General features: G+C 30.6%; 2 protein-coding genes and 1 long non-coding RNA gene across 4 annotated transcripts; 1 reads left to right on the plus strand and 2 right to left on the minus strand.

The window, feature by feature from the left end:
• Window positions 1-10,254: 10,254 nt before the first annotated feature.
• LOC133690205 (transcription repressor OFP6-like) lies at window positions 10,255-11,145 on the minus strand. The gene has a single exon (XM_062110428.1). The coding sequence runs from the start codon at window positions 10,977-10,979 to the stop codon at window positions 10,371-10,373; it is 609 nt and encodes a 202-aa protein (XP_061966412.1). The 5' UTR covers window positions 10,980-11,145; the 3' UTR covers window positions 10,255-10,370.
• Window positions 11,146-17,046: 5,901 nt separating this feature from the next.
• Window positions 17,047-19,816, plus strand: LOC133689060 (putative HVA22-like protein g). 2 transcript variants are annotated; one of them, XM_062108775.1, is made up of 8 exons: window positions 17,047-17,162; window positions 17,248-17,365; window positions 17,454-17,527; window positions 17,683-17,781; window positions 18,197-18,253; window positions 18,339-18,402; window positions 18,496-18,708; window positions 19,374-19,816. In XM_062108775.1, the coding sequence occupies exons 3-8, from the start codon at window positions 17,496-17,498 to the stop codon at window positions 19,671-19,673; spliced, it is 765 nt and encodes a 254-aa protein (XP_061964759.1). In that variant the 5' UTR covers window positions 17,047-17,162; window positions 17,248-17,365; window positions 17,454-17,495; the 3' UTR covers window positions 19,674-19,816. The 2 variants fall into 2 exon arrangements, with proteins under 2 accessions (XP_061964759.1, XP_061964760.1); XM_062108776.1 differs by having other exon boundaries at window positions 17,248-17,346.
• LOC133689062 (uncharacterized) lies at window positions 18,632-19,468 on the minus strand. Its single transcript, XR_009841244.1, has 2 exons — window positions 19,329-19,468; window positions 18,632-19,124 (listed from the first exon to the last, which is right to left on the minus strand). It is a non-coding gene; the product is annotated as an uncharacterized LOC133689062 (long non-coding RNA).
• Window positions 19,817-25,210: the final 5,394 nt, after the last annotated feature.

A 25,210-nucleotide genomic window follows, 5' to 3' on the forward strand; every position in this document is an offset into this window, starting at 1 on the left:
CATTTAAAAGTCCATGGAGATTGAGTTTGACTCGCCTCTTTGTACGCTGATCACACACATTAGTTTAATCAAAACCATAAAGTTAATTGATTCCCATTGTACTCTTAATCAATTGCTTCTCAAAGCTTATGTTATAGAACACATGATCTCATACATATAATATACAAGGAAGAAAAACCCCTACAGTTGTCAACAATCCATGTTTGAGATTAGAAAAACCTTAGCTTTAATCTCCGAGCTTAAGATTACTGTCTCAGTGGTGAAGCTTCTAGTCCTTGTGCCATGGCTATTTAAACATTATTTCACGACAAACAATGTGGAGATAATGCTAATTTAATGCTGGCTGGGTAAGCTCTTACGTTAATAATAATAATATGATGATTCTAATACAGTTGTTAAGAATTTCTTTAGCACTAATGGACACACATCACGAAATTATAATAAGTTAGATAATGATCATATTGGAAATAGCAAAATGAATGAAAACTTATTTATTTACGAACCCATTTTGTTCGTCTTGCTATGTCTTGTAATTAATACGATTCATCCCAAAAGGATCCAAGATTTCTTGCCATGTTTTCCTCTCCGAAGTTTCGAAATCCCATATTATTAAAATTGCAGTTCTCAAGGAAAATTTCCATTACCTAAGGAAATGTTGTTCGTCGTCCAAAATGACAAAAATAATATCTATGAATGGGAAATTGAACTAGTTGTACATCTGATCTTGTTCTTGATTGTTAGGACAGTTTTCGGTAAACAATCTCCATCGCTAGCGTTGGGGCCAATCAAATAGACATTTGCATTTCAGTCGAGATATAACACTATCAACCCGATCGTCTGTATATATGTACACAAGTTTAGAACTAATATTTGATAGAGGTAAATTTTGGCTTTATTTTCCAGTCTTGTACTCGTATCGCCCTTTTCTTGCTTGATGAAAGAGAGAACAGGTTCCACCAAGTATTTTACGAAGGCACATTCGTGAAAAAAGAGGAAGCAGCATATTTTTTGCTTTCTTTTTAAGGGAAAGCACATTTGATTTAATGTTAAGGTAGGAACCTGGCCATTCCAGGTACCCAAAAACACAAAAAGAGGTGATTACTACTTCCATGAAAAATCTAAACTATTAATGTTATTTTTTTATGCTGCATAGTATGAGCTTGGTCATGTGCACAACGATTGTAGCTAGCACTCAAAAGTCAAAATAGTATTTAAAATAAACAAGGCTAGCTCCGCTGGATTATGATTTTTGTCTTAGACAAACAAACAAACCCTATAGCCGTTTACTCCGCAGGCTTTTACCTGTCCAAACCTTGGAAGAAACCATTACATATTTCTTAGGCGAAAACAACTAAACTTTGGCATGGTAATTAGTGAGACAATTAATGACTTCATTTCACGAGAGAAATATTATTTTTCACTGATTTCTTGACCAGACAGTATAGAAGTTGGTGTCTTTCCATTTCAATTTTGCTTCGGCATTAATTGCCCTGTGCATGAGCCGATGTACAAAAAAACAATTTTAATTACGATATGGTAAACAGGTTGCTTTGACATTCACGGTGAAACCCAGTCATCCAATGATTTATTTATATATAAAACTACATGAGTCATTCAAGTTAGTGTACTGGATAGGTCATGGACATACCAAACTTTTTTAACCACTAAAAAAACATATTCAAGATCAACTTAAAGTAATTTGACAAGCTCATAAAATTAAGATTAGGATAAATTTTTGTTTTCAAAAGTAAGACTTAATAAAAAAAAAATCAAAGTTCAATAAAAACATTTAAAAACCCCACACTAATTTGGATTAACTTCACCAACCATAAACAAATAAAAAAAAAGTGAAAAAAATAACAAAGCTCAAAAGTAAATAATTTAATATAAAATGATGAAAATAAAAAAAAAAGGTCATAAAAAAATCAAGGAAAAACATTCTGAGTAAATTCAGGTTAACTAGACTCACCCGTCACCTACAACATTAGATCAGGATAAGAAAAACATTAGACTTTCAAAAAAATAACCTAACAAAAAAGACCCAATTTAAATTAAAAATATATTATGAAAGAAAATACAAGTTGACCCGGGTTAGCTTGACCCACCCGCTCTCAAAATAACAAAACAGAAAGAGAAGCAAAAAAGTGACAAAGCTCAAGGGCGAATAATTTAATGCAAAATGATGAAATTGAAAACAAATAATTAAATTCATAAACAAAAATTGAGAAAAAAAACCAACTTGATTAACCCGCCACTCGTAACATGAGATCGGGATAAAAAAATAGAATTATAAGAGAAGGACCTAGCAAACAAGACTGAAGTTAAATAAAAAAACATCAAGTAAGAAAATACAAGTTAACTCGAGTTAACTTGACAAATATGCACTCAAGATAACCTAACAAAACAAAAGTGAAAAAAAATCATATAGTATAAGGGCCAATAATTTAACGCCAAACTATGAAATTGTAAAAAAAAATCAATTTCATTAAAAAATAAGGAAAAAATATATGAGGCAATCATGATAACTCAACAAAAATAAAAGTACAACAAAAAATGAAGCTAAAAGCTTAATAATCAAATGCCAAATGATGAATTTAAAAAAAATTAATAAAAAACTACCTTGTTGGAAGGCAACTGCAAAAATATAAAAAAAAAAATTAACCATAAAATCATTTAAAACCCAAAAATGCAAACCAAATATGGTATAAAAACAAAGTGAAAGAAAACAATTAGGGGCTAACTTGATGGGAAAAAAATAAGAAAATGATAAAAAAAAATTGATTGAAAGAATGAGGACAAAAACTGAATAAAAAATTAAATAAAATTAAATATTAAGGAAAAAAATAAATAATTAAAAATGATTGGAGTCAACCCGGTCCAACTTTCATAACTTATGAAACGGATCATGAGGCCGAATCACAACATAAAAGGCAAGCCTAAAAAAATAACAATGTAAAATTCTCAACCAACCAAAATAATTAGGAATAAACTTAAAAAAAAACAAATTAAAAAAAATGATTGAAAAAATGTAGATTTGAAAAGAAAGAGAACCAAAGTTGACACAAAAAAAATCAAATCATAAGGGATAAAATTGAAAAACAATTTCAATTAATAAAATGATAAGAATAACTAAAAAAACCAATCAAAAGAATAAGGATCATATCTGAAATAAAAATCAAATGTCAATGGATGAAATTGAAAGACAAATTAATTCAATAAATGATTTAAAACCAAATACATCACAATTAAAAGAACGATGACCAAATCTTATATAAAAATTAGGTGTAAAGGGATGAAATTGAAAAAAAAATTCACTCAATAAATGATTAAAGACCAAACACATCGCAATTAAAAGACAAAATCTAAAATAAAAATTAATTGTCTAGGAATGAAATTAAAAAAAAAATTAACTCAATAAATGATACAAGATCAAATACATTGCAATCAAAAGAATAAGGATCTAATTTAACATAACAAACAAATGGCTAGACATTTTTTTTTTGTTTTTTTGCAATAGCCAACATGTTTTTCTAGAAGGGAAGAGAAGGGAAAACTCTTGGTCGGAGCTTCGCCACATGCCAGATGCGAACATGCGCCTCACCATTGTGATGAAGGCGATGAGGTGCATCAAATGCCACCAAGAAAGGCAGCATTCAGTGTTGTTTCAACACTGCACGTGCTAGATATTTTTTTTTAATTAAATTAGTAATTTATAAATATATGTTAAAAGACCCAATTATCTTTGACCCAACATGAGAATTACAAAACAAATCATAAAAAAATACTTAAAGTTCCCTTGCATTCATAAATAAGAAAGATTAATTTTTAAAGGCATTTAAGTAATTGACAATAAAGTATTTTTACTATACATTTAAAAAATTAGATGTCGAAATTGTCCCCAATCAATTGACAAATGATATTCGAATCCCCTAGAAAAGATGAATTTACCCTGGCTACCAAGGCAATCGTTAAGTGCAATGAAGGAAAAAATGACTAATACATTGTCTGAATCCATAATGTTTCTGCTCATAATGTACAGTAAATAGTTGAGCCCTTTTAGTTTTTTTTTTCTCCAATATGCCTTATAGCTGAACCCTTTTAGTTTTTTTTTTTCTCCAATATGCCTTGTAGCCAATCAGTTAGTTACATGTGACATTGAGTTTTTTTATGTAAATGCTATAAAAAAAATTGATAAATACAAATGAAAATACCAACGGAAACAATTATGTTTGTAAATTGCGATGAACTTTACTGACAAGAATATTTCCTCACTATGTCTTTCGGTATAAACCGACAAAAATTTTTCATCGATGTATACCAAGAGAATTAAAGTGAGAAAACAAGGTATGAAAAAAAAAGAAAAAAATAAAAAATGTGTCATTCTTACATACGGTATTATTGACGCTAAACTCTTCGCTAATATCCATCGGTGAATCCATTGATAGTTTTTAAGTTATAACCTAGCAATTGATCCCTTCTCTCCTCCTCCCTCATTTCTTTATCTTCTTCCATTTTTTCTACAAAACACAGCAATAGATCACTAGCTACTTGCTCAATTTGTGTGAACCTGAAAAGGAAGGAAGATGAAAATTTTCTTCTGCTAGCTGGCCTAGTTATTTAACTAGAAATTAAGTAACCAAGATTACCCATTTTTTGTTTTAACTGATTTTAAAAATGTAATTTTTCTTTTGCATTTTTATTTAGTATATTTAGTTTGATTGTGTGTTTACTTATTTTATAGCTTTTTCCCATGGAAATTTATTGTATGAATGTATGATTTACATATGTTAAGGTTTGTTAAAGATTTTAAAAAATTGCATTTGTTTGTAGTTTGATGAAATTGATTTTGATGTTGTAACTTAGATATTTTTGTATTGAAATAAATAATTGCTTATTTAATTAATGTGTTTTATATTTTATCAATTTTATTGTTAAGTTGAAAATTTCAATAAATATGGAGCAATTTGATTTTTCACAGAAAATTAATAATGATTTAGGGGTACTATCAAAATATATTGAATAAGTTTAAGTTAAATCAATGTTAGCTAATTTATTTAGTTCATAAAATTTATTAATACATGTTGCCATCAATATTCTCTATAGGTTTGATATAAGTAAAGGATAATTATTCTTGGATGTATCGAGTTTTACTCGAAGAGCTGCGTATGATGAATTATTGTAATATGGTTAAATATTTTATTAATTACGCACTATCTAATTTAAGAAATAGTAGTAGAGACGGTATTAGATATCCATGTAAGACATGTAAAAATAAAAAGTTTCTCGATCCGAATATTGTAACGATGCATCTTCTACAAAAATAGGTAATGAAAAAAATAATTGTGTTGGTTTGTACACGAAGAACCATATGTTCCTTACGAGAACTTGGTATAAAGGATAGCTGTGTCAACTTCTTATTCTAGCAATGTGCATGGAGTTGTAGATGACAATAGTAATCCTTATATGAATATGGTTATAGATACAATGAGAAAGAATCAAGGTTATGCAGGTGAATGCTCAATCATAGATGAAGAACCAAATGTAAACGCAACTAGCTTTTTTAATCTTTTGAAAGAGTCTGGCGAATCATTATTGGATGGGTTCATAAATTACATTAAATTATCGATTGTTGCACATGTACTCACCATCAAGTCAGATCATGAGCTAAGTGAGGCCAACTATAATAGAATTGTAGAACGGGCAATAAACATTTTACTTGAAGTGAATAGGTTGAAAGAAAATGTTTATGCTGCTAAATCAATGATGAAAACTCTTAGCCTAGGATACCAGAAAAATTGACACGTGTCCATACTTCGACATGTTGTACTATTTTAAAAATATAAATTTGGCCCAGTAAGAGTATTATCGTCAAGTAGAGCGATATGATATTTGATATATGAGTGATTGATTTTAGTACAAGTAAGAGATTATTAGTATATATTTTATAATCAATTAGTTGGTTACACGTAGTATTGATTTTGATATATATATATATATATATATATATATATATATATATATATATATATATATATATATATATATATAAAGGTTATTAGTTTCCAAACATCGACCATGGTTTTTAAAGACGCATGTTGGATCTGTTTTCGGTGAACTGATTAAAGAAGAACTTACTTGTTATTCTTTGTTAAGTCTAACCACGCGATGGTTAAATAGGCAGCTATGCCTATGATTTCTTTCCTTTGATGTTTGAGCACACATACCATTTTGGCTAGCTTCGCCTCCAGTTTTGGTAAGAAGCATGATACTCTCTCTTAGCATGCACGTGGCCTCGTATGGCTGTTTGTGTGGTGGTATAGAGCATACCAATGGATAGTTAAAAATAAAAAATTAATATTTTAATTTTTTTTTATTTGTTTTTCATACTCTAAAGGAAAATCCAAATAAAATATGTTTTTTTTCTCACAAAAACTATTCCTACATATCTCTTAAAAGAGCCAAAACTAACAAAGTGGAGCCAACAAAAAAATAAACCAATTAAATCTATCCATGTGGAAAAAAAATAACATCAAAATCATTAAAAAAAATAAAATACTTATTTATTCTATTTTAATAGAATTGGTTTTTTAAATGGTTTTTTTCTATTAGAACATGCATAATAAAAGAACCTATATTTATATTATTTAAAATATTATTTTATCAATTTATCTTTTTAAAATAGCATCTTTAATTGGAGATGCTCCATAAGGCAGCCCCTTCTTTTCCTGTTAAAACTCCTTGGTGTCGCTGGACCCTTTATGTGGATTGACTTTTGTTAAAGCTTGTAGGAATGGGTTGTGATATAGGTTAGGTCCGGGTTTGGTTTCCTTTGCTCTAGCGTTGCTAGCTTTGGGCTTTTGTTTCACATGGGCTTCCTTTCTTATTCCTGGTCCCATAGGCTGAGAAAGATAGGCCATGTTTTGTGTCTGTGACTATGCATATGTACTCGCTTTGGGTTTACGAGTTTAGGCTCGGTCGTTTTACCCTTGTCTTGGGTTATTTTCAATATAAATACATAACCAAAAAAAAATAAAGAAAAAGATAAAATAAAAATGATAAAGAAAAAAAATCAATTTGAGTTCATATTTTAAAATGGCTAAGTTATTTTAAAAAAAATCATCGTGGCAAACCCTAGCATTGCAAGAATAAAAAAGAAAGAAAATAAAATCTATATTTTGCTCACAGAAACAAAAATCCAAAAAACAAGAAATCAGTTTAGTAACAAGTTTATTAAAACTTGGCTTAAATTAAAAGGTCTACTAGAGTCGACATACCCAAATTCCAATAAACACAAATATTGGTTTGATTTGATTCTTTCTTGAAAGCACACCGCACCGCACAGCTATATTATTTAAGAAATGAAAGGATGGTAGAAATCGACGAACACAGCAATTAATGCCGCTGTGGATGGCATGGTCAAGTGGTTCTGAACTCGACCATTCATTGTTCAGTCTCTATCTCCTTTAACTTGGATTGGATGAATTCGACTGAGATGGCTAATATTTATAGGAGTAGATACAGTTAATTACCAATTAACAACAACGAGGAGTAGGCGGTTTTAGTGGAACCCTTCTCTCTCTCTCTCTCTCTACTTTTTTTAAATTTAAATTTTATTTTTCATAATTAATTTTATTAAATATTAAACTTTATAATTTTTTTATAATTCATTTTTTATTAACAAAAGAACTAAAGGAGGCCATTTTAGTGTAACCCCCCTCGTAATGTTATTTGTTTTAATTTATTTTTTATAGGGTTATTTTGGTGTTATAATTCGGGTCGTGAGTTTGACAAATTAACTTAGTTGACCCGGGTTATATTTTGGTTATTTTTTTAATTTATTTTTTTAAAAATTTCAACTTTTAACACTGAATTTATTAAAAATTAAGATTCATAATTTATTTTAATTTATTTTATATGGGATAGACATAGTCTTATAACTTAGCATGTAGATTAACAAGTTAATCCGGATAAACTTAAATCTATCTAATATATTGTCATATCAGAAGTTTATATAAAAAAATCATTTTAAATATTTATCTTGAGTTAAACTATATTTTTATTAAGTATCAGGTTGTTTGTTGCCTATTAAAAAGATCGGGTTATATTGAGTCAATTTTTATATAATTTATTTTTAAAAAATATTAATAATATCTAGATATTATTTTTATATTAAAAAAATAATTTGATATTACCGGCACCGCAATGATCTAGTAATTAGCTATTTTTCCACTTAAACAGATGCTGGCATTTCCTTTGGCCCATTTATAACCATATTTTAGCAAATGATCTAGTATAATCACAACTCCTCGTACAATTGATGGCATTAACCCAACAAGGCCCAAGTTGTTAATTTGGCAGGCTCAACCTGTTATTTCACAATTATTTTTTTTGAAGTTCTTACTCTTAGATAAATAAAAAAAAATTGAAAGGGAAAAAAAACACTTTAGGATATCATGATGCGCGCGCATATATATATATATATATATATATATATATATATATATATATATATATATATATAATGTTAATTAAGCTTTTTTTCTATAGTCTATTTTAATATTATAATATGAATAATACTAATATACGATAGAAGAAGAGGCTATACTCACGGATTTTAGTAGCCGTCCGACCAAATTATGCATATAGGTTCCACAAATAGCATGCCATAGAGAGTAGAATTGAAAATCACACAATGAGCGGATTTAAAACCTAGTTTTAAAGTTTTCAGGCCAAAATGGACTTGAGACGCCAATATTTGAATCTTCAATTTAAGCAGTGTGTGGCAGTGTGGTTATAAATGTTTTTCAAATAATTTTTTGTGTTAAAATATATGTTAATAATTTTTTTATTTTTTTAAAATTATTTTTTATATCAGTATATCAAAACGATCTAAAATATATAAATCATATTAAATTTTAATAAAAAAAATTTAATAATTTTAAAAACATAAATTAAACCGTGTTTTCAAACACTTTCTTAATTAGTTCGTCGTCGTTCGTAGTCATCTTCAACAATTCACAGATCATTATTACTCTTGGAAAAGAGAGCCTGCATCAAGTCAATTCCAGACATAGCCATAAAACTCCATAAATGATACTAAAATCTCTGGAACTCTGTAGGGATAAATAATCATCAGATTTCATTTTAATGGCAGTATTGGGAAATACACAAAGTCAAGTCACAAGAAAATAATGTATAAGATTCCTAATTTATTTCCCACTGAAAATGCATTAAACCAACTGTCTCCTTCTTCTTCCAACTTACTAATGTATTTCAAATCCCAACGTCAATGGCCTGCACCTATCTTTCCCCACCATGGACGCTCTCTTCTCGAAACCTGGCATTGATTCTGACCATCTCCGCCATCCCAATCCAGTGTCATGAATAGCTGTGCCGCTCTACATCTAGCCTCTCTTCTTGAGAAAATTATGGGCTAATTATTTATCAAGTCCATAATTTTTCTTTTATCATATTCCTGAATTAACCAATTTTATTGGCGGCATGCTCCATAGTGAGTCACCGTGTCAAGATTATAAATAAAAAAAATCTAAAAAAAATCAAAATTTTCATACTTCGTTTAAGGAAGGAATGCCTTTTGGCTAATATGCTGCCTTGTGCCTGGCTATGCGAGGGTGTTTAACATAATCTGAAGTGTTAACTCATAAAGATGTATTACAAAGTGATACAACAATGTACACAAAAATTAGTAAATAATATTAAATAACTATCTTTACCAATAATTTAAGTTATTAAATAAAATTTCTGGATTTGAAACTTGCCCAAACTCATATTATTTTATACTTAATTTTTATCAAGTAAATAAAAATGATGAGATTTGAACTCATAACTACTTGGTTATCAAGACTCCAATACTATATCATATAATCATTTTAATTCAATAATTTAAATTATTAGATAAATCTCTGAATATAAGTTATATTATTTTTTAACAAACAGTATCATGTATTTATGCTGGACGCATAGATTTATTCACGGCTTGCAGCTCATGATTCATTTGATCAAAAGAGGAAACATGAAATATTAACAGTTTGATTTTATTATCCCAAAGTAAATTTTCATTAAAAGCATAGATAGATAAGATTCTACAACTCTAATATTTGTACTTTTGCCATTACATAAACCAACAAATGTACGAAAGTTAGAAATGTCGCTCAGACATTTTTTGCCATTACATGAACAAAAAACCAAACCATGCATAAACTAACTTATAAAATTTCATGTCAACAAGAAAAAGAAAAAAGACTTCCACTTTATTAAGCAACCATTCATTCTACACAGGAATATTCTGTGCTCAGACAGAACTTTCACGTGCAGAACAGCAAGGACGTACCATTTCATAAATCACATGACTAGCAACCGTAGTAATAATGTAGTTGCTTCTCGGAACCTGTACTAGAGGTGTCGGTCCTCATCGAGAAGACTCCATTCCAGATCTCAGTGAAAGCTCTAATAATAACCCCATGATAGTAAGGCGAATTTAGTTGCAAGAAACAATCAAGAAGCTGTCTAAGATCATCTTTCGAGTAAATCTCCTTCTCCAATATCATCTGCAACATTGAGTGTCTAAAATCCAAATAAGGGTCATCAGAATCTTTCTCAACAGCAACACTTTCACCTCCAACACGACCGAATCCTCGTACAGCTGTTGAACACTTCATGTTGTTGCCTGTGTCGGAGAAGAAATGCGGTGGTGTGTCCATTGCTGGAGAAAATGTGTTCGGGGTGTCATGATTTTCATGGCCATTTGGAGATTGGTTTGTTGTTATTTTTGATGAAGAGGTTGAAGAAGAGGAGCAGTAGAGATCTTTTTTGTGTTTTTGGTAAGTCGGGGTTTGGAGTTTTGGTTTTGGTTTTGGTTTTGGCTGGCATATGTTGGAAAGTTTTGGTTTCTTGCAGCTGCTACAGCCTAAGTTCAGTGAGACTGTGTTGAGAAGGAACCTTTTCTTGTTAGTGGACATTGTTGATTGCTAAAAGATGCGCGTGAGAGATAGGGAGAAGAAAGGAGTCTGTTGGGATTTTCCTTGAAGAGTGCCCGAGGAAGTGGATGAGTAGAGATGAGGCATTTGACTGAGTCTGGGGGAGGTGAGGGTTCTCTATAAATCCTGCATGAGTTAAGATGGGTCCATGCTCTGCCCCTGAATGATGTTATGACTCGCCTGTTGATATTTATTTATCACATCATGTTCTTGACCGTACACTAGCTAATTATTCTTGATCAGATAATTATTTTTATTTTTTTTGGTGTGAGATCAGATAAATATTGTCATATTGGGATTGTGTAAATCAAATGTTTGACTTGGTTCTAAAGGCCATCTGATAAGCTGCATCTTTTACGAAGAAAGTAGTTTAGTAACGCGCGTCACCATTGTTTTCTTCTTTCTAGTTTAATCCAAGGAGGTACTATGCCATGATTTGAAGACAACTGTAACGAAGCTGGAATCATAAATTAATTATGAAAATATGCTTGAAGATGATTAATGTTCTTTTTCCATGTACAGGTCAGACTTTGAATGCAATGGAACTACTACTGCATAAGAAAGCTTGAGTATCGTATTAATTAAGCAGGCATTTCACTCTTATAAAAGATAATACAACAGTCCCAGTGCCAAACTTCTAACTTTTGGCACTTGACATGTTCATAACATAATCAACTTTTACAGACGTCATTAATTAAGATGGTAAAATTTAATTTTACCTGCCAAACGACGATCAAGTTTTGTTTATGATAAGAGGACTAGGTTAAAGAAGAAAAGGGACAAAATTAGGCTAATCTCTGCCGTTGGCAATGCTTCTTTGGCAAATGAAACAATATAACAACATACACTGAAATCTATGAAGAACTCGAATGTGTTTTAGCATGGAACATTTTTCTTTTTAAGTAAACTCCCTGGGTTAGTGTAGGGAATGGTGAAAAACTATTTTCACTCAATAAAATGTGAAAGTTATTTTAATGGAAGCACACATAATCCTGATACTTTCATCTCTACCCTTACAATGCCAGCAATACCTACCAACGTGTAGAAAATTTTGCTTTCCAGCCTGACACTGGTCAATCTATGAATACTTAAGAGATTCGGTTTAACGTATTGGAGAAAGTAGAAAATTCCCCATTTTCAAGAAATATATGAAGTTATGATTATGAAAGATTCAGAATCGTACAAACTTCGCAATAGATTAAAGTAAAGGTTTGCTGCTCTGCTTTTGCCCTGGACCAATGCAAATGGCTCGGCCTTTAATGTTCATTTCTAAAAACTTGGCCTGGCAGTATCTAGCTCGAATTTACCACAAAGAGGAGTTAATTTTGAGAGTTATTGTTAGTCAAGTCTGATAAGTGAGACATAGAGCAAGGGCGGTAGAGACAAAATTGGGTTCCAAACCTGTCCTAGTCTTAAATCATTGGCACACAGTACCTAGGGGTAAAAAAATAGTGCATGAAAAAAATGACAAGAAACAAAAGAAGAAGAAGAAGTGAGCTAACTGCATTTATAGCTGGAAGAGTGATGAACAAATGGGGTTACAATGGATTTGTTAGTTAACCGAGAGTTTTGTTTGCTGGTGTGATTCTCCATTTACTTTTAAATATTCCATTGATCAGATAAATAAATAAATAAATAGATGGGAATTAAGAAGTTAGGGTTTGAGTACATGCTTTTTTCATTGAAGTATCAAATCTGATGCAGCGGGAACTAAGCATTAATTATTCATGTGCTGAAACCAATGCTCACAGCAATGCCAATTCAGTAAACAAAGCAGAGCACATAAGCATGTATTTTATCAGAAATGTGATTATATCAAATAAACAACTGTGAGAACATATATAGAACTGCTCCTTCCACTTGCACATTCGCTTTGTCCATATTGGTGGTGCCTTTTAGTTGGAAATGTGTTTTTGCTGGTATGAAGACAAAATTGGGTATTTCATTTCGTGAAAATCCAAGTCACGGGGGGCAAAGCTTTCGGCGCACAAAATACAAATAAATGATGAAATGACACACAATAAAAAAAAATTAGCAAAATATAATAATTTAAATGTGGTTCAAAACTGTAATATTTAATTATATATCTTGGTTTAGAATCACTATATATCGCGGTTGTGAAGTACAACATTGCGACATTTATAAACACCTTAATGATACTTGTTCAGCTGCTCCTGACACGAAAAATTCTTATAAAAACATTTTTTTCTACAACTGGCCCAACAAAGAAGGCAACTAGCATGGCAAAAAGAATCAATTCAACTGGATTGACCTTGTCTAAAGGTTTCCTAAGCTATTTCAATTGTAGATTGATGAGGGATACTAGACAAGAGATAAGGTACAAGGGACTGCGGGAAAGAACATAACCATGCAACACCTGACAAACTTCATGATGTAGCTCTTGACTTCTTATTTCCTACACAAGTAGGTTTCAAACAATAAGATACAAATTCATATCAAAATCTAATTGATATTATATTTATGAATCGTGATATCAATTAAAATTTTATATGTTATAGTTCACAACCATAATATTTAAATAAATATCATGTTTTGAAAACCAAATTTAGCTTATGCATTGACTATTGTTAGTCAATTTATGTATAATCTAATAATGCAATATATGAATGTAGTTTTGAGTATTTTGAGATATCTAAAAGTTGCAACTAAAAAAAAAAATTTATTTATTAAAAATATAAATTGTCAAAGCATAGATGCATATGCTAATCCTGACTATGCTAGAGTAGAAAATAATAGGCAGTCTATTTCTAGCTATTTTATCTTTATAGGTGGTAATCTCATTACATAGAGAAGCAATAATCAAAGTGTTGTAGCTTGCTTAAATATAGAAGCTGAATTTAGAGGTATGACTCTTCAACTTTATAAAGTATTATGGTTAAGAATTCTATTGTAAGATTTTTTAAATATAAGAATTTGGTTATTCATTCAGGCAACTTATTCAACTATTTATGACAATAAAGCAGCATGTGTTATTACTTATAATCCAACACGATTATATAAAATATATAAAGGTAGATAGATTCTTTAGTAAGAAGAAAATTGGATAAAAAAATTATGGAGTATCCTAATATTAGATTTAAGGATCAATTTCTCATCTAAGAAGTTTCAAATTGAGTTTTTTAAAGATTTTTAAACAAGTTAGGTATGTGTGACATTTATGCATCAACTTGAGAATAGTGTTAGATTTCTTGTAAATTTTATAAAGATTGTATAGTTAGGACATAATATTTAGTTTTAATATTTAATTAGAGCAAATTTTCTATATATTCTTTTATATATATTGTACACTTTAATTACTTTCTTTAGAATAATATTAAAAGAAAACTAAAACTAGAAGGGAAATTACTATGCACCTACACTCGAAATATTATTTATTAGAATAATACTATGATGAAATTGCCCTTATGCCATTAAACTTTTAACTAGGCATTGAGGTCATTAAGGTCTTTTCATCATGAATCAATTATTATTTTTAAATTGTGTGGGGGTAGAATAGTCTTTTTACTTTTTTGCACAGTAAAATAACTTGAGTACTCCTCAAATCAAAAAATATTAAATCTGACATTCAGGGCCTTTTTGGTTTTTTCAATTATTTTAGCACAATATAATTACTTAATTATCCTTTAAGAGAAAAATCTATTAAACTATCTTCCAAGAACTTTTTAATATTTTCATTGTGGTTTTAAGGTTAATATTAAGTTGACTCATGGGTATTTTTGTATTTGATCAAATATTAAATATTAATAAAAAAAAATATTAGTGCATGTGAGGTTGTTCAGTGACCAAATGTTGCCTTCCGTAGTGGTGTTTGAATCGTCTTAGCATCTCCTATATGATGAGGCTACACATGTGGCAATGTCCCTCGACTTAATGTCGACGACCTTTTCTTCTTCTTCTTTTCTCTCTCATCCTTAATTTTAATATCTACCCTTTCAAAACTTTAAAATAGCCCTTCATTTTATTATTATTTTTATATTTGATATATTCTTTTGATTACTATTTTTTTTATTTTGAATAATTTATAAAAATAGATTTTTTTTAAGTTTCATCCCCCTTCAATTTTTAATCTTTCAAATTTATTATTATTCTTTTGATTGCTATTTATTTTATTTGAAATAGTTTTTTTAATTTTATTTAAAGAAATTTCATACTTCTTATGTTTTTTCTTATCAAATTTGTTTCATATTCTTTTGATTGCTATTTTTTTTACTGTGATAGCTTTTTTTAATCGATTTTTTTACTCAATTCCATTCTTCAACATTAAATTGGTTGGGAATTGAGGTTGTTTATTGAGTCCGAGTCTAGGATTTTATGGGTTGTGATTTTTAGAGATTAACCGAAATTTAGGAGGTTTGCCTGAGTTTGCCTAGTTTTTGTTTTTTTTTTTTTGCCTTTTTTAAAACTTAAGTTTTCTCAATTTTATCATTGAATAGTTATTCAATTGGAGATTGGGCTATGTTATTTTATTTATTTTTTTCTATAGAATTTTTTTATAAATTTTGAAAATTACTCGGGCTATCTTGGTTCTTTTTATTTGTCATTATTCTTTGTTAAATTTACTTTGGTAAATTTTTTAAATTAATTTCTTTTCTGATTTTATCCTTCAATATTAGATTAGTTAAAAATTAATTTTCATTTTAAGTTTCATCCTTCAAGGTTGAAGTTTTTTGGTATTGGGCTTCATGATTCTCTTTAATTCCTTTCTTTCATTTATCATAGTTCCATCACTTATACCGTGGGTTTGGTAGGTTAGCCCGGATTGACTCGGATATTTTTTAGAATTTTTTAATTTAATATTTGTTACATTCCATCCTTCAGTATTGAGTTATTTTGGAATTGGATTTCGTAATCTTTACCGGCTTGCTTTTTATTCTCATTAACTAGGTTTTTTTCCCTCATATATTAAAAATGAAATAAGAACTTCGTGGTACTTCCTAAAATCCTAGCTAGTGACATTGCCAATACGTTGACTGGAGCGTAGACTTATTTCAAAATGTATTTTATCTGTTTTCTTATCATTTTAGAGTACCGTTTTGTTGGTTATTTGACGGTATTTTATAGCATTTGACAGTAAATAGAGAATTGAAGATAAAACAATTAAGGATTGAAAATATGGAGGAAGGTTGTTTTCCTGATTGACTCTCCATGCCGCTTGGAATTGGATATGGCATCGATCAACTTTTGGCATACAACAATACACTAAAGTACGATCGAGTAGATCTCCTATGTTTTTTTACCTGTCAACTACCTGAATTAAGGTCTCATGTTTCCAAAGTCAATGCCTGTTAATGTAGTTTCTCTGTTGCTCGGCTGTTTTGTGGTAAGAAATCTGTAAGAAAAATACATTAAAATGTTGACATCCTTTTGCACGTTCGATTTGGGGGCGCGCGCACACACATGTATATGGGACGTGATTCCACGTTTGACTTGCATGTTTGTTTACCAGCTAGCTCTAGAACAAGGATGCATGGCTTTGATCTCTTAATTTCTTGCACGAGATTTTATTAATATCTGAAATGATAATTTGCCACCCATTTAAGTAGATAAATCTAACAACTAATCCATCTATTTTCGGTTGTTATTATCTGAAAATGAGATTGAGGGAATTAAAGAGATGAAATTAGTGATACAAAACTTATAAATATTCTTTCTTTCAATATATAATATTTGAAAAACAATGTTCACATACAATTAACCAATTATGGAGAAAAGATGAAGAATTTATTATATGGCTTAGGAAGCAAATTACATGGGGATTGCCCTAAACTGGAGCTTTACCAAAACTGCCTCCATTTCTTATGGCTCCTGAACTAAATGACAGAGGCACCCTCAGGAAACAGGAAACTTTAACTGCCAAACGGTGAATCCGTTGGCAGAATCCCAAAACAATCCCCTCTTTCCCTCCACTTAAAAAATATTGGAGAGGCGTCCATTGCAAGAAATCCCTCCCTTCTCCATTTTTTTCTCCTTTCCCCCTCGCTAGTCTCTTCTTTAATTAACTACAGGGCTGCTGCCCTTTTTCCTATATATAGACACAAACATTAATTCTGTATTTTATAAAGAATTTTTGTCTGTCCTCTGCTCTCACGTCTCTGCGGATTTTCTTGCCATTATTCGCAGAAACGGAGATCCCTCTCTCAAAAGGTTTAAACCCCATTTCTCTTCTAAAGAATCTATAATCACTGTACTAATCCCATGTTTGGTTGATTTATATCTTTCTATAACGCAGAGTTTGAAGAATTCTTCACGTGAAAGCTTCTTCAAGAGTTTGTTTCTTTGCACAAGTTGATCATTGCAAGTTCATTGGTGTTGGTAGTTTCTTCTTTTGGTAATTCATTTATTTACAGGTGCTTTATCTTCTTCTTCTTCTTCTTTGGATGTCAACTTTTGTCTTTTTTCGCATATTGATTGAATGTTGAGAATTTTCTCTTAAAGGTGTTTCAGCAATTTTGGAGAGTGTATGATCAGAGATTAAGGATGGTAGGAGATTTCATCATCAGATTTCTTGTGTACGTTATTCAACAATATTCCTTCATCTTTTCCCCCCTTTTGTTTCGTTTGTTTCTGTTGTTTCACTATGATTTTTATCTTTGTTGCTCTTTCCTTTTCTTTTTTGAATGACGTTTCTTGAAATTGAATATTGTGTTTTTTTGGATGATGCCAGATTGCTTTTTGGATATGCATACCCAGCATTTGAATGTTTCAAATCTGTGGAGAAGAACAACGTGGATATTGAAGAAATTAGATTCTGGTGTCAATATTGGTAAGTCCCCATATGTTCGTTCAACCCAGCAGACATGGTCTTCATTTTTATGTTGAAATTGATTCTATTCAAGGTCTCCTCAGAAAGTTTAGTTGGATGTTCTTTCGCGATAGCAAGGTGAATAATCCATTCTGTTTCAGAAATTATTAGATAAAGGAAAGAAAAATTGAGATTTTGAGTTAGAATGGAGAACAGCCAAATCTTTACTGGTGGTGATGGGGATCATGTGTTGGGTTCTCTATTCCCTGATCCATCCTGGTGTAGCTTCTTAAAAGCAGTAGTAACACTGCATAAATCATCATTGCTTAAATTACAAGGGTGTTCCAGTTCCGTTCGTCGTCTTTATACATGAACTTTCTTTTATCTTTATGCTCTGCAATTGAATTATTAGTGTAATTCTTATTAAACCTTGCAGGATCATTATTGCACTTGTAACGGTTTGTGAGAGGATAGGAGACATATTTCTTTCATGGTAAGCAGGGTTCTGAGGTTCTTATTTACATTCTCAGCAGCACCTATTTTGTGGTGTCTGATTTTATTCTCATTTTATGGTGAAGGTTGCCAATGTATGGTGAAGTGAAGCTGGCATTTTTTATCTACTTATGGCATCCAAAAACAAAGGTAAAGAGAGAAGATGGTTAAAAGAGACTGGGGAAGGAATTTTGTTCACCAAGTTCAGCAAATCATATAACGTTAAAACTTTGCTCAATGCAGGGAACTGGCTATATCTATGACACCTTGTTGAAGCCTTTGGTAGCAAGGCATGAAACGGATATCGAAAGGAAGTTACAGGAGATGAAGGCTAGAGGTTGGGACTTTGCCATCTACTACTGGAATAACTGCACAGAACTGGGGCAAACAAAATTCTTTGAAGCTCTGCAATACTTGGCGAGACAGTCAGGAAAGTTTACAAACAACAACAGTGAGGTAGATTATTTTTCCTTCAAAACAGGCCATCGAATCAGTAAAATGATTCCAAAAGTGGACGCACAAGTAATTACTAGCTAGAAGCAACCACTTTCACCTCCACAAGCAAAATAGAACTTGCCATGTTGGACAATGATGCTAGTTGCATTTGTTGTTCCTTCTTGCCCTGCCCCTGCCCTGCCAATATTCTTTATTGCTTAGCATACTGCATCCCACAAATTCCACTCTTTCTTCAAAGGGTATCTAGCTTGTTAAAAACCTGACGACTTGATCACTCTCCAACCCTCAAAGTATTTATGCTCAAATTCAAACTCCCATCACACACTATCGTTACTAACCCAACAGTTCATAAAAAGCTCTCGTCCCCATAGGCTATAGCTTTGTAATGGACTGCACAGATCTTCAGGAAGAAACATCTGTCATTAAACACACTACAGGCTTTAGAACTAGTGAATTGGATCCAGCTTCAGAATCAACAGGTTAAGCACATTGTATTTGTAAATAGAGCAGATTGACAATTTTGGTATTCATTAATAAACAGACACGCACATGCATTCACAACTTTGGTTTCTTTGATATTACATATAATCACAGCTTTTAATGTACATAAAAACACTAACCTTGATCAACTAAACTAGCTGTGATTTCTCGAACCAACCTTGCAGAAGAGCAATGGCGATGAACCTAGTGCTACGTCTCCAAATGAGTTACCATCATTGGCCAAGAATACAAGCAAGAACTCCAAGTCGCCACCAAGACCACCGACAACGCCTGGCAGCAGCACAATCAACCGAGAAGTTGCAGGATCACAAAAATCCAAACGAGTACAAGTCCATCTCAATGAGGAAACAGAATCTGTTACCGCAATGGACACGGACAACTCAACTAACCTTGATCCTAATGTCAATGAAAAGCTCCACCAATTTCGTACGAGGCTACGAAGATCAAAACCAACTCAACAATGAAAGAAAAATGTATTAAAAGAAAAACTGTACTAAAAAACAAACTCGCGAAAAAAATAAGATAGGAAGAATTAAAAAAAAAAAACTTTAGACGTCCTTTTCTTCATTTCCAAATTGAATCCCAATTATTCTTTCATTTTCTTGTACATACATGATTTTTTCTTTCTTTTTTTTCTACATTATTTCTGGGTCATATAACTCAGATACGCATTGAAACTGAAATTGAGACTGAGTTACTGCTATTTGTTAACGTGGACTCGAATGGCATGGAGGATCCGATTAAAAGCACTTGTTATGCTCGGAATAACATGACCACTAAGGAACCGAAAACATGCAGTGATGGGATTCTTGGTGGAGAACCGAAGCCAGAGGCGTCGGAGGAAGTGGCCAGACGAATCAGCAGAGGGGGACATGGGCTGGAGGTAAGCCCAGGCAGCATGTTTGACAAGGCGGTTGCGAATGGAAATTTCATACGGGGATGTGGTGGTGGAATTCGAAGATGTCGGAGAGTTAACGGTGGCGGAAGGGAGAAGGTCTTTAAGAGAAGTGTAGGATGAAGAGGATTTTAGAGAAAGGAGGGAGATGTCAAGGGGAGAAAGAATGGTGCCATTTAAGTGTGATGGAGGGAGGATGGAGGAGGGGTGGAGGGAGAGCTTTGTTGGGATAACTAATGACATGGCTATTGAGTTTCTCCGGCGAAGGGTGGCTGTTTGTGAGGGCGCTGGTTCTTGGTTAATCGTGAGGGAAAGAGAGGGGGGGATGGAATTTCAGGGTCTACTTGGGAATATGGCGGCTTTTTGTATCGCGTTGTGGGTGGGTGGTTCGTTGGGTCAGTGATGGCTGAGGACTAAAGGGCTACTGCCTGCCATTCTTTTGACGGCAACATTTTTTGACATGACGTCGTTAATGTTATCTTTTCCGATGTCATTGGTGGGTGCTCTTTTGTTGTTTTATCGATAGTTATTCAGCTCCGCTGGTCCTACCTGATCTGAGTTGAGTTATAAGTGTGCACGTATGTACGCTTCTTAGTTCTTTCTATTCAAATCTAAACATTTATTAATTTTAAATTTATTATATAAACTCTAAACATAATTTTCAGATTTAAAATATTTTTAAATAATCAACAACCAATACTAAAAATAACTACAATTTAAATTAATTCAACACAAATAAAATATCAAAATATTATAAAAATAAAAAAAATTAATTCAAAAAATAAACATAAATCAAACAGCATTCACATCATTAATATAAAAATAAAAATCTTAATTTTATGTAATAATATGTAAAAAAAGTCATTAACTAGATATTCTAACTAATGATTATTTTAATTAAATTCATTCTTTAAAGTTAAAATAGACAAAGCTATCTCAATTATCTCTCAATTTAAATTATTTCTTTTAAGAAAAAGATATTCTTACAATTAATTTATTCAATAAATCAATATTATCAAGACTAATGGAAAGATCTAAAATATTTTTTATTTTGCTCAAATTCTTACAAAGTACAAATATGAAAGAAAACAACATGAATATAAACCATATATATTAGTGATAAATTCAATTTAAAAAAGTCAATAGTAATTTTGATGAAAACAGTAATATTTTTTTTCAATATTATTATTAATATAATAATATTAATATTTTATCTTTGTTGAATCCTAAAATTATAACAAACAAAGATCAAATCACTTTAGTTTTATCAAATTTTTATATGGAATAAAACAGACAAAGTAAACCCGGAACATCTTAGATTGAATTTGAGCGAGAAATTTGGAATGGCTCGAGATGCTACATGAAATAAAATTCATTCTATTTTTTTAAAATGATATGAAATATAATAGCTGGAATATAATGAAATTAATAATCTTGATTTAAAGTATTTTTTTGAAAAATATATATTAAAAAAATTTGTAAGATGTACTCTTTAATTTTCCACTTACTCTTTAATATTAATATGCATACGAGTAATGCAATGTATGTGGTGTTATAACTCATAATTATTTCTTAAAAACTTTAACACATATCTTCATGACTTGTATTAATCTAGTATATAAATTTGTTTTAAAGTTAATAAATAATGGTGGTATTCTTTTATTATGATAATTAAACCATAAAACTTGCAAAATTATTGGAGGATTAAGTGCGAAGGTATCAGGAAAGAAACCATGCATGAAGCACGTTCATATAGCCATATGTTGAAATATTTGATTCGACTAAAACACTTCTGAAATTTTATTAACTACTTTATGACTAAAATAAGAATTTTAATTCTTGTATTATTTTCTTTTTTCATATAAACTAATTAATTATTACTAGTAGTTGTATTAACCTTTTCTTTTCTGGTAAAAAAAACAATTGAAAGTAAAGGATATTAACAGAGTTAAATAAAACTTCCTTATAAAAGCATGATATTATAAAGAATATTGTTTTATATAATGATTTAAATATTATTTTTTAGAATTTTTCATGACAAATGAAATTTGTATTTTTTAAGTGTTAAGTATTGAAACAATCTATGAAACATTAATAAAACAAATATCAAATATCAAATATATAATTGAATAATATACACTTGAAGTACATGGTAACAAAAATAATAATTAAATACATGTAAAAATTTAATTTCTTAAATATTAAATATGAGCTTATCATTCTATAGAAAATATAATAAAACCTTTTTTTTCATTAAAAGTAAAGTCATTTGTAATTTTCAATAATGATAATTGGTATGCATTAAAATATATAATAATATATTCAAAAAAATATTTTTAGTATTTTCTTAATAATAATATTTAGTGTGGATTAAAATATATATGATTTTATTCAAATCTTATTCTTACATAATATTTGATTGGATTTTAAACCCTTGCAAATTCTTTTCATTTTCTTAAAATTAATTTTAATGTTTTTATTAATACATATGCAACGTTAGTGTTAAAAATACTAATAAATTAACTACTATACTTAGAAAAGTGGGGGTTTGCCCTGCCACTTTCACTGTTCATCTAGATAGTAAAGGAGATAGCCCTTTTTTCTTTTTCTTTTTAAATATATCTTCCATTTTTTTCCTATTAAATGTTTTTTGGCTTTTTTCTCTTTCAATTTTAAAAATATTTAAATGCATTTTTTAAAAAATTTTATTTTTGAGAAAAAATAATAATTTATTTAATATTGAAAGTTAAAATTTCAAATATTAAATACAAGAAGGTAAAAAAAAGATAGGAAACTCAAAAATTAATTGCAAAATAATTTTTCAAAACTTTGAAAAATTATTAAAATTAAATTAAGGTCATAAAAACCTATAAAAAAATACATGGCTTGAAAATTTTATTGGAACTCGTTTGTCAAACGAACCTTATTGACTCAAAAATTGCAAGTATTTTTGATAAATTTCTATCAAGCCAAACATGGCCTTACACGCCTTGTAGGCTCAACTCAAACCCTACGGGTTGGGCTTCTTAACACAAAACCAAGCTTGGTCGAAATGGGCTAAAAGAGAAAATGACCCAACCTTCCTTTTTCTTTAAAAGCAAAGGAGATTAAAAGCCCAAATCCATAAATAAAGAAACAAGAAAGCCCACCATTCTTTAAAGATCAACCTAATAATTGTATGCAACACCTTCTTATTTCCAAAACATTTTGAACATGCTAAAACCTTATCTGTTACACACATTATTTCCTTACCAAACAAGAGCATTAGGCTGTTATATGCAAATAACTACCATGACTGCAACTTCAACAAAACAAAACAAAAAGGATATACCTCACTAACTCTGCCGCACCGGTTTTGGGAGAGTTCTACGCTGCTGCAACTGCTGGAGCTAGACTGTGATGCTGCTGGAGCTGGTGCACGCTGCTACAGCTGGTTCTTCCTCGAAATACTGTTGTTTAAGGGTGTACGATGGACTGCTCACGGTGTTGCACCAGGGTTTATAAGTAAATGGGATCTTAACCTTTAATGTTAGAGAATAGATACCAACTATTTATTGAAGTTAGTGACAAAAGCTTGTTCTATTTTACAATTAACAAAGGGACATAAGGCTGTTTTTGCAAGCAGCGTTGTGCTTGGTAGTGTTTTTGGGAGAGTATTTACGAGTTTATTTGATATAAAATTTGAGCTGTATGGTAAAAGGATGAGGGAGAAATTAGTTCTGAAATGTAAGCATTTGGGCATCGTTTTTGTTTGTTTTAGGGGAAGGAGACCATGAATAGTAAAATTTTGATCTTTCTTAATTTGGTCCTTAAACTTGTAGCACTTTGCAATGGAGCCCTAATATTTTGGATTCCTAGCAATTTCACCCTTAGCTAGCTTTTTCAAATAAATCCTCAAATTTCAGAACTCTTTACAAAGTGACTATTGATTCTGGATTTCTTCAATATGATCTTCAATTGAACTTTATACTTTAAATTTCTTTCAATTAAATCCCTGATTGCACTAATTTAGCCTTTCAAAATTTCAATGGTGTCCTTAATTTTTCAATCTTTGTGATTCAATTGTGTCCCTAATCTTTCAATCTTTGCAGATTGATCCAAATTAAGCCTTTAAAGTTGATTTTTCTTCAATTCAGTCCTCGATTAAATCCTCCAAAACCATTAGAAGTTTAATTAAGTCTTTAAACTTAATTAATTCTTTTAATTTTGGTCAAATCAGATTTCAACCTTAAACTTTATTTAAATTTTTTTTCAGCCCATCTTGTCAACATACTTTAATCTAACTATTTTTCTAGTATTTTGATTTTTTCCAACTCAAAAGCTTGTTCCTGAAAATATGTTTAAATTTTAAATTTATGATATTATTAGGTTTTTAAATAAAAAAATATTTTTTATAAAACAAATTTTTAGAATTCAAAATTAAATTATAACAGCGACAACCATTAAATTATGTTATTTCACCACTACTTTTCGAGTTGTGTTATTTCACTACAATTTTAATATTTTTGCGCTAATGGCACAAAATAAATTAATTTGAGTGGCGTCAGCCTTTTCCTGAATGTGTGCGTCCTTCCTTTTCCATGATTTCTTGTGTTTTATCATAATGTGTCAACTATCAACAACAATTTATTTCTGAAAGAAGGTCAACGAGGATCGATGAAACTCACATACGGGCTTTTGCTACCTTAATTACGTGTAAAAAGTTCATTGTTCGTCCCTAGCATGCTTTGCCTCGTATTGGCTGTTTTTTTTTTCCTATTCAGGAGTTGCTAGTATTTTTTTAAAAAAAAAATCAATAAGATGATTTTATTTAATGACAATAAATGAATAGAATTTAAAAAGAAAATGTGATAACGGTTAAAAAAAATTATACAGCACAATTCCAAAATAATCTAAATATTAAAGATGAAATTAAAAAAATAAAAAAATAACCCAAATAAATTAGAGTTAACATTGAAAACTTGAAACATAGGCCATGAAGTCGGGTTAATCTCATAAAAAAAATAATAATAATGATGCCCAATTACCATCAGTCCAAATGTAGAATAATAATAATAATATAAGTCAACAAAAAAAAAAACCCTAAAAAATAAAACACCAACAAAC

The sequence above is a fragment of the Populus nigra genome, chromosome 3, assembly GCF_951802175.1.
Source record: "Populus nigra chromosome 3, ddPopNigr1.1, whole genome shotgun sequence".
Classification (NCBI taxonomy): domain Eukaryota; kingdom Viridiplantae; phylum Streptophyta; class Magnoliopsida; order Malpighiales; family Salicaceae; genus Populus; species Populus nigra.

What these genes read in the sequence shown, in the direction of transcription:
- LOC133689060 (XM_062108775.1), top strand. Translation starts at nt 17,496, where the DNA reads ATGGTAGGAGATTTCATCATCAGATTTCTTGT. An exon ending in TATGGCATCCAAAAACAAAG is followed by an intron (nt 18,403 to 18,495) that starts GTAAAGAGAGAA and finishes TGCTCAATGCAG; the next exon opens with GGAACTGGCTATATCTATGA. An exon ending in TTACAAACAACAACAGTGAG is followed by an intron (nt 18,709 to 19,373) that starts GTAGATTATTTT and finishes CCAACCTTGCAG; the next exon opens with AAGAGCAATGGCGATGAACC.
- LOC133690205 (XM_062110428.1), bottom strand. Translation starts at nt 10,979, where the DNA reads ATGTCCACTAACAAGAAAAGGTTCCTTCTCAACACAGTCTCACTGAAC.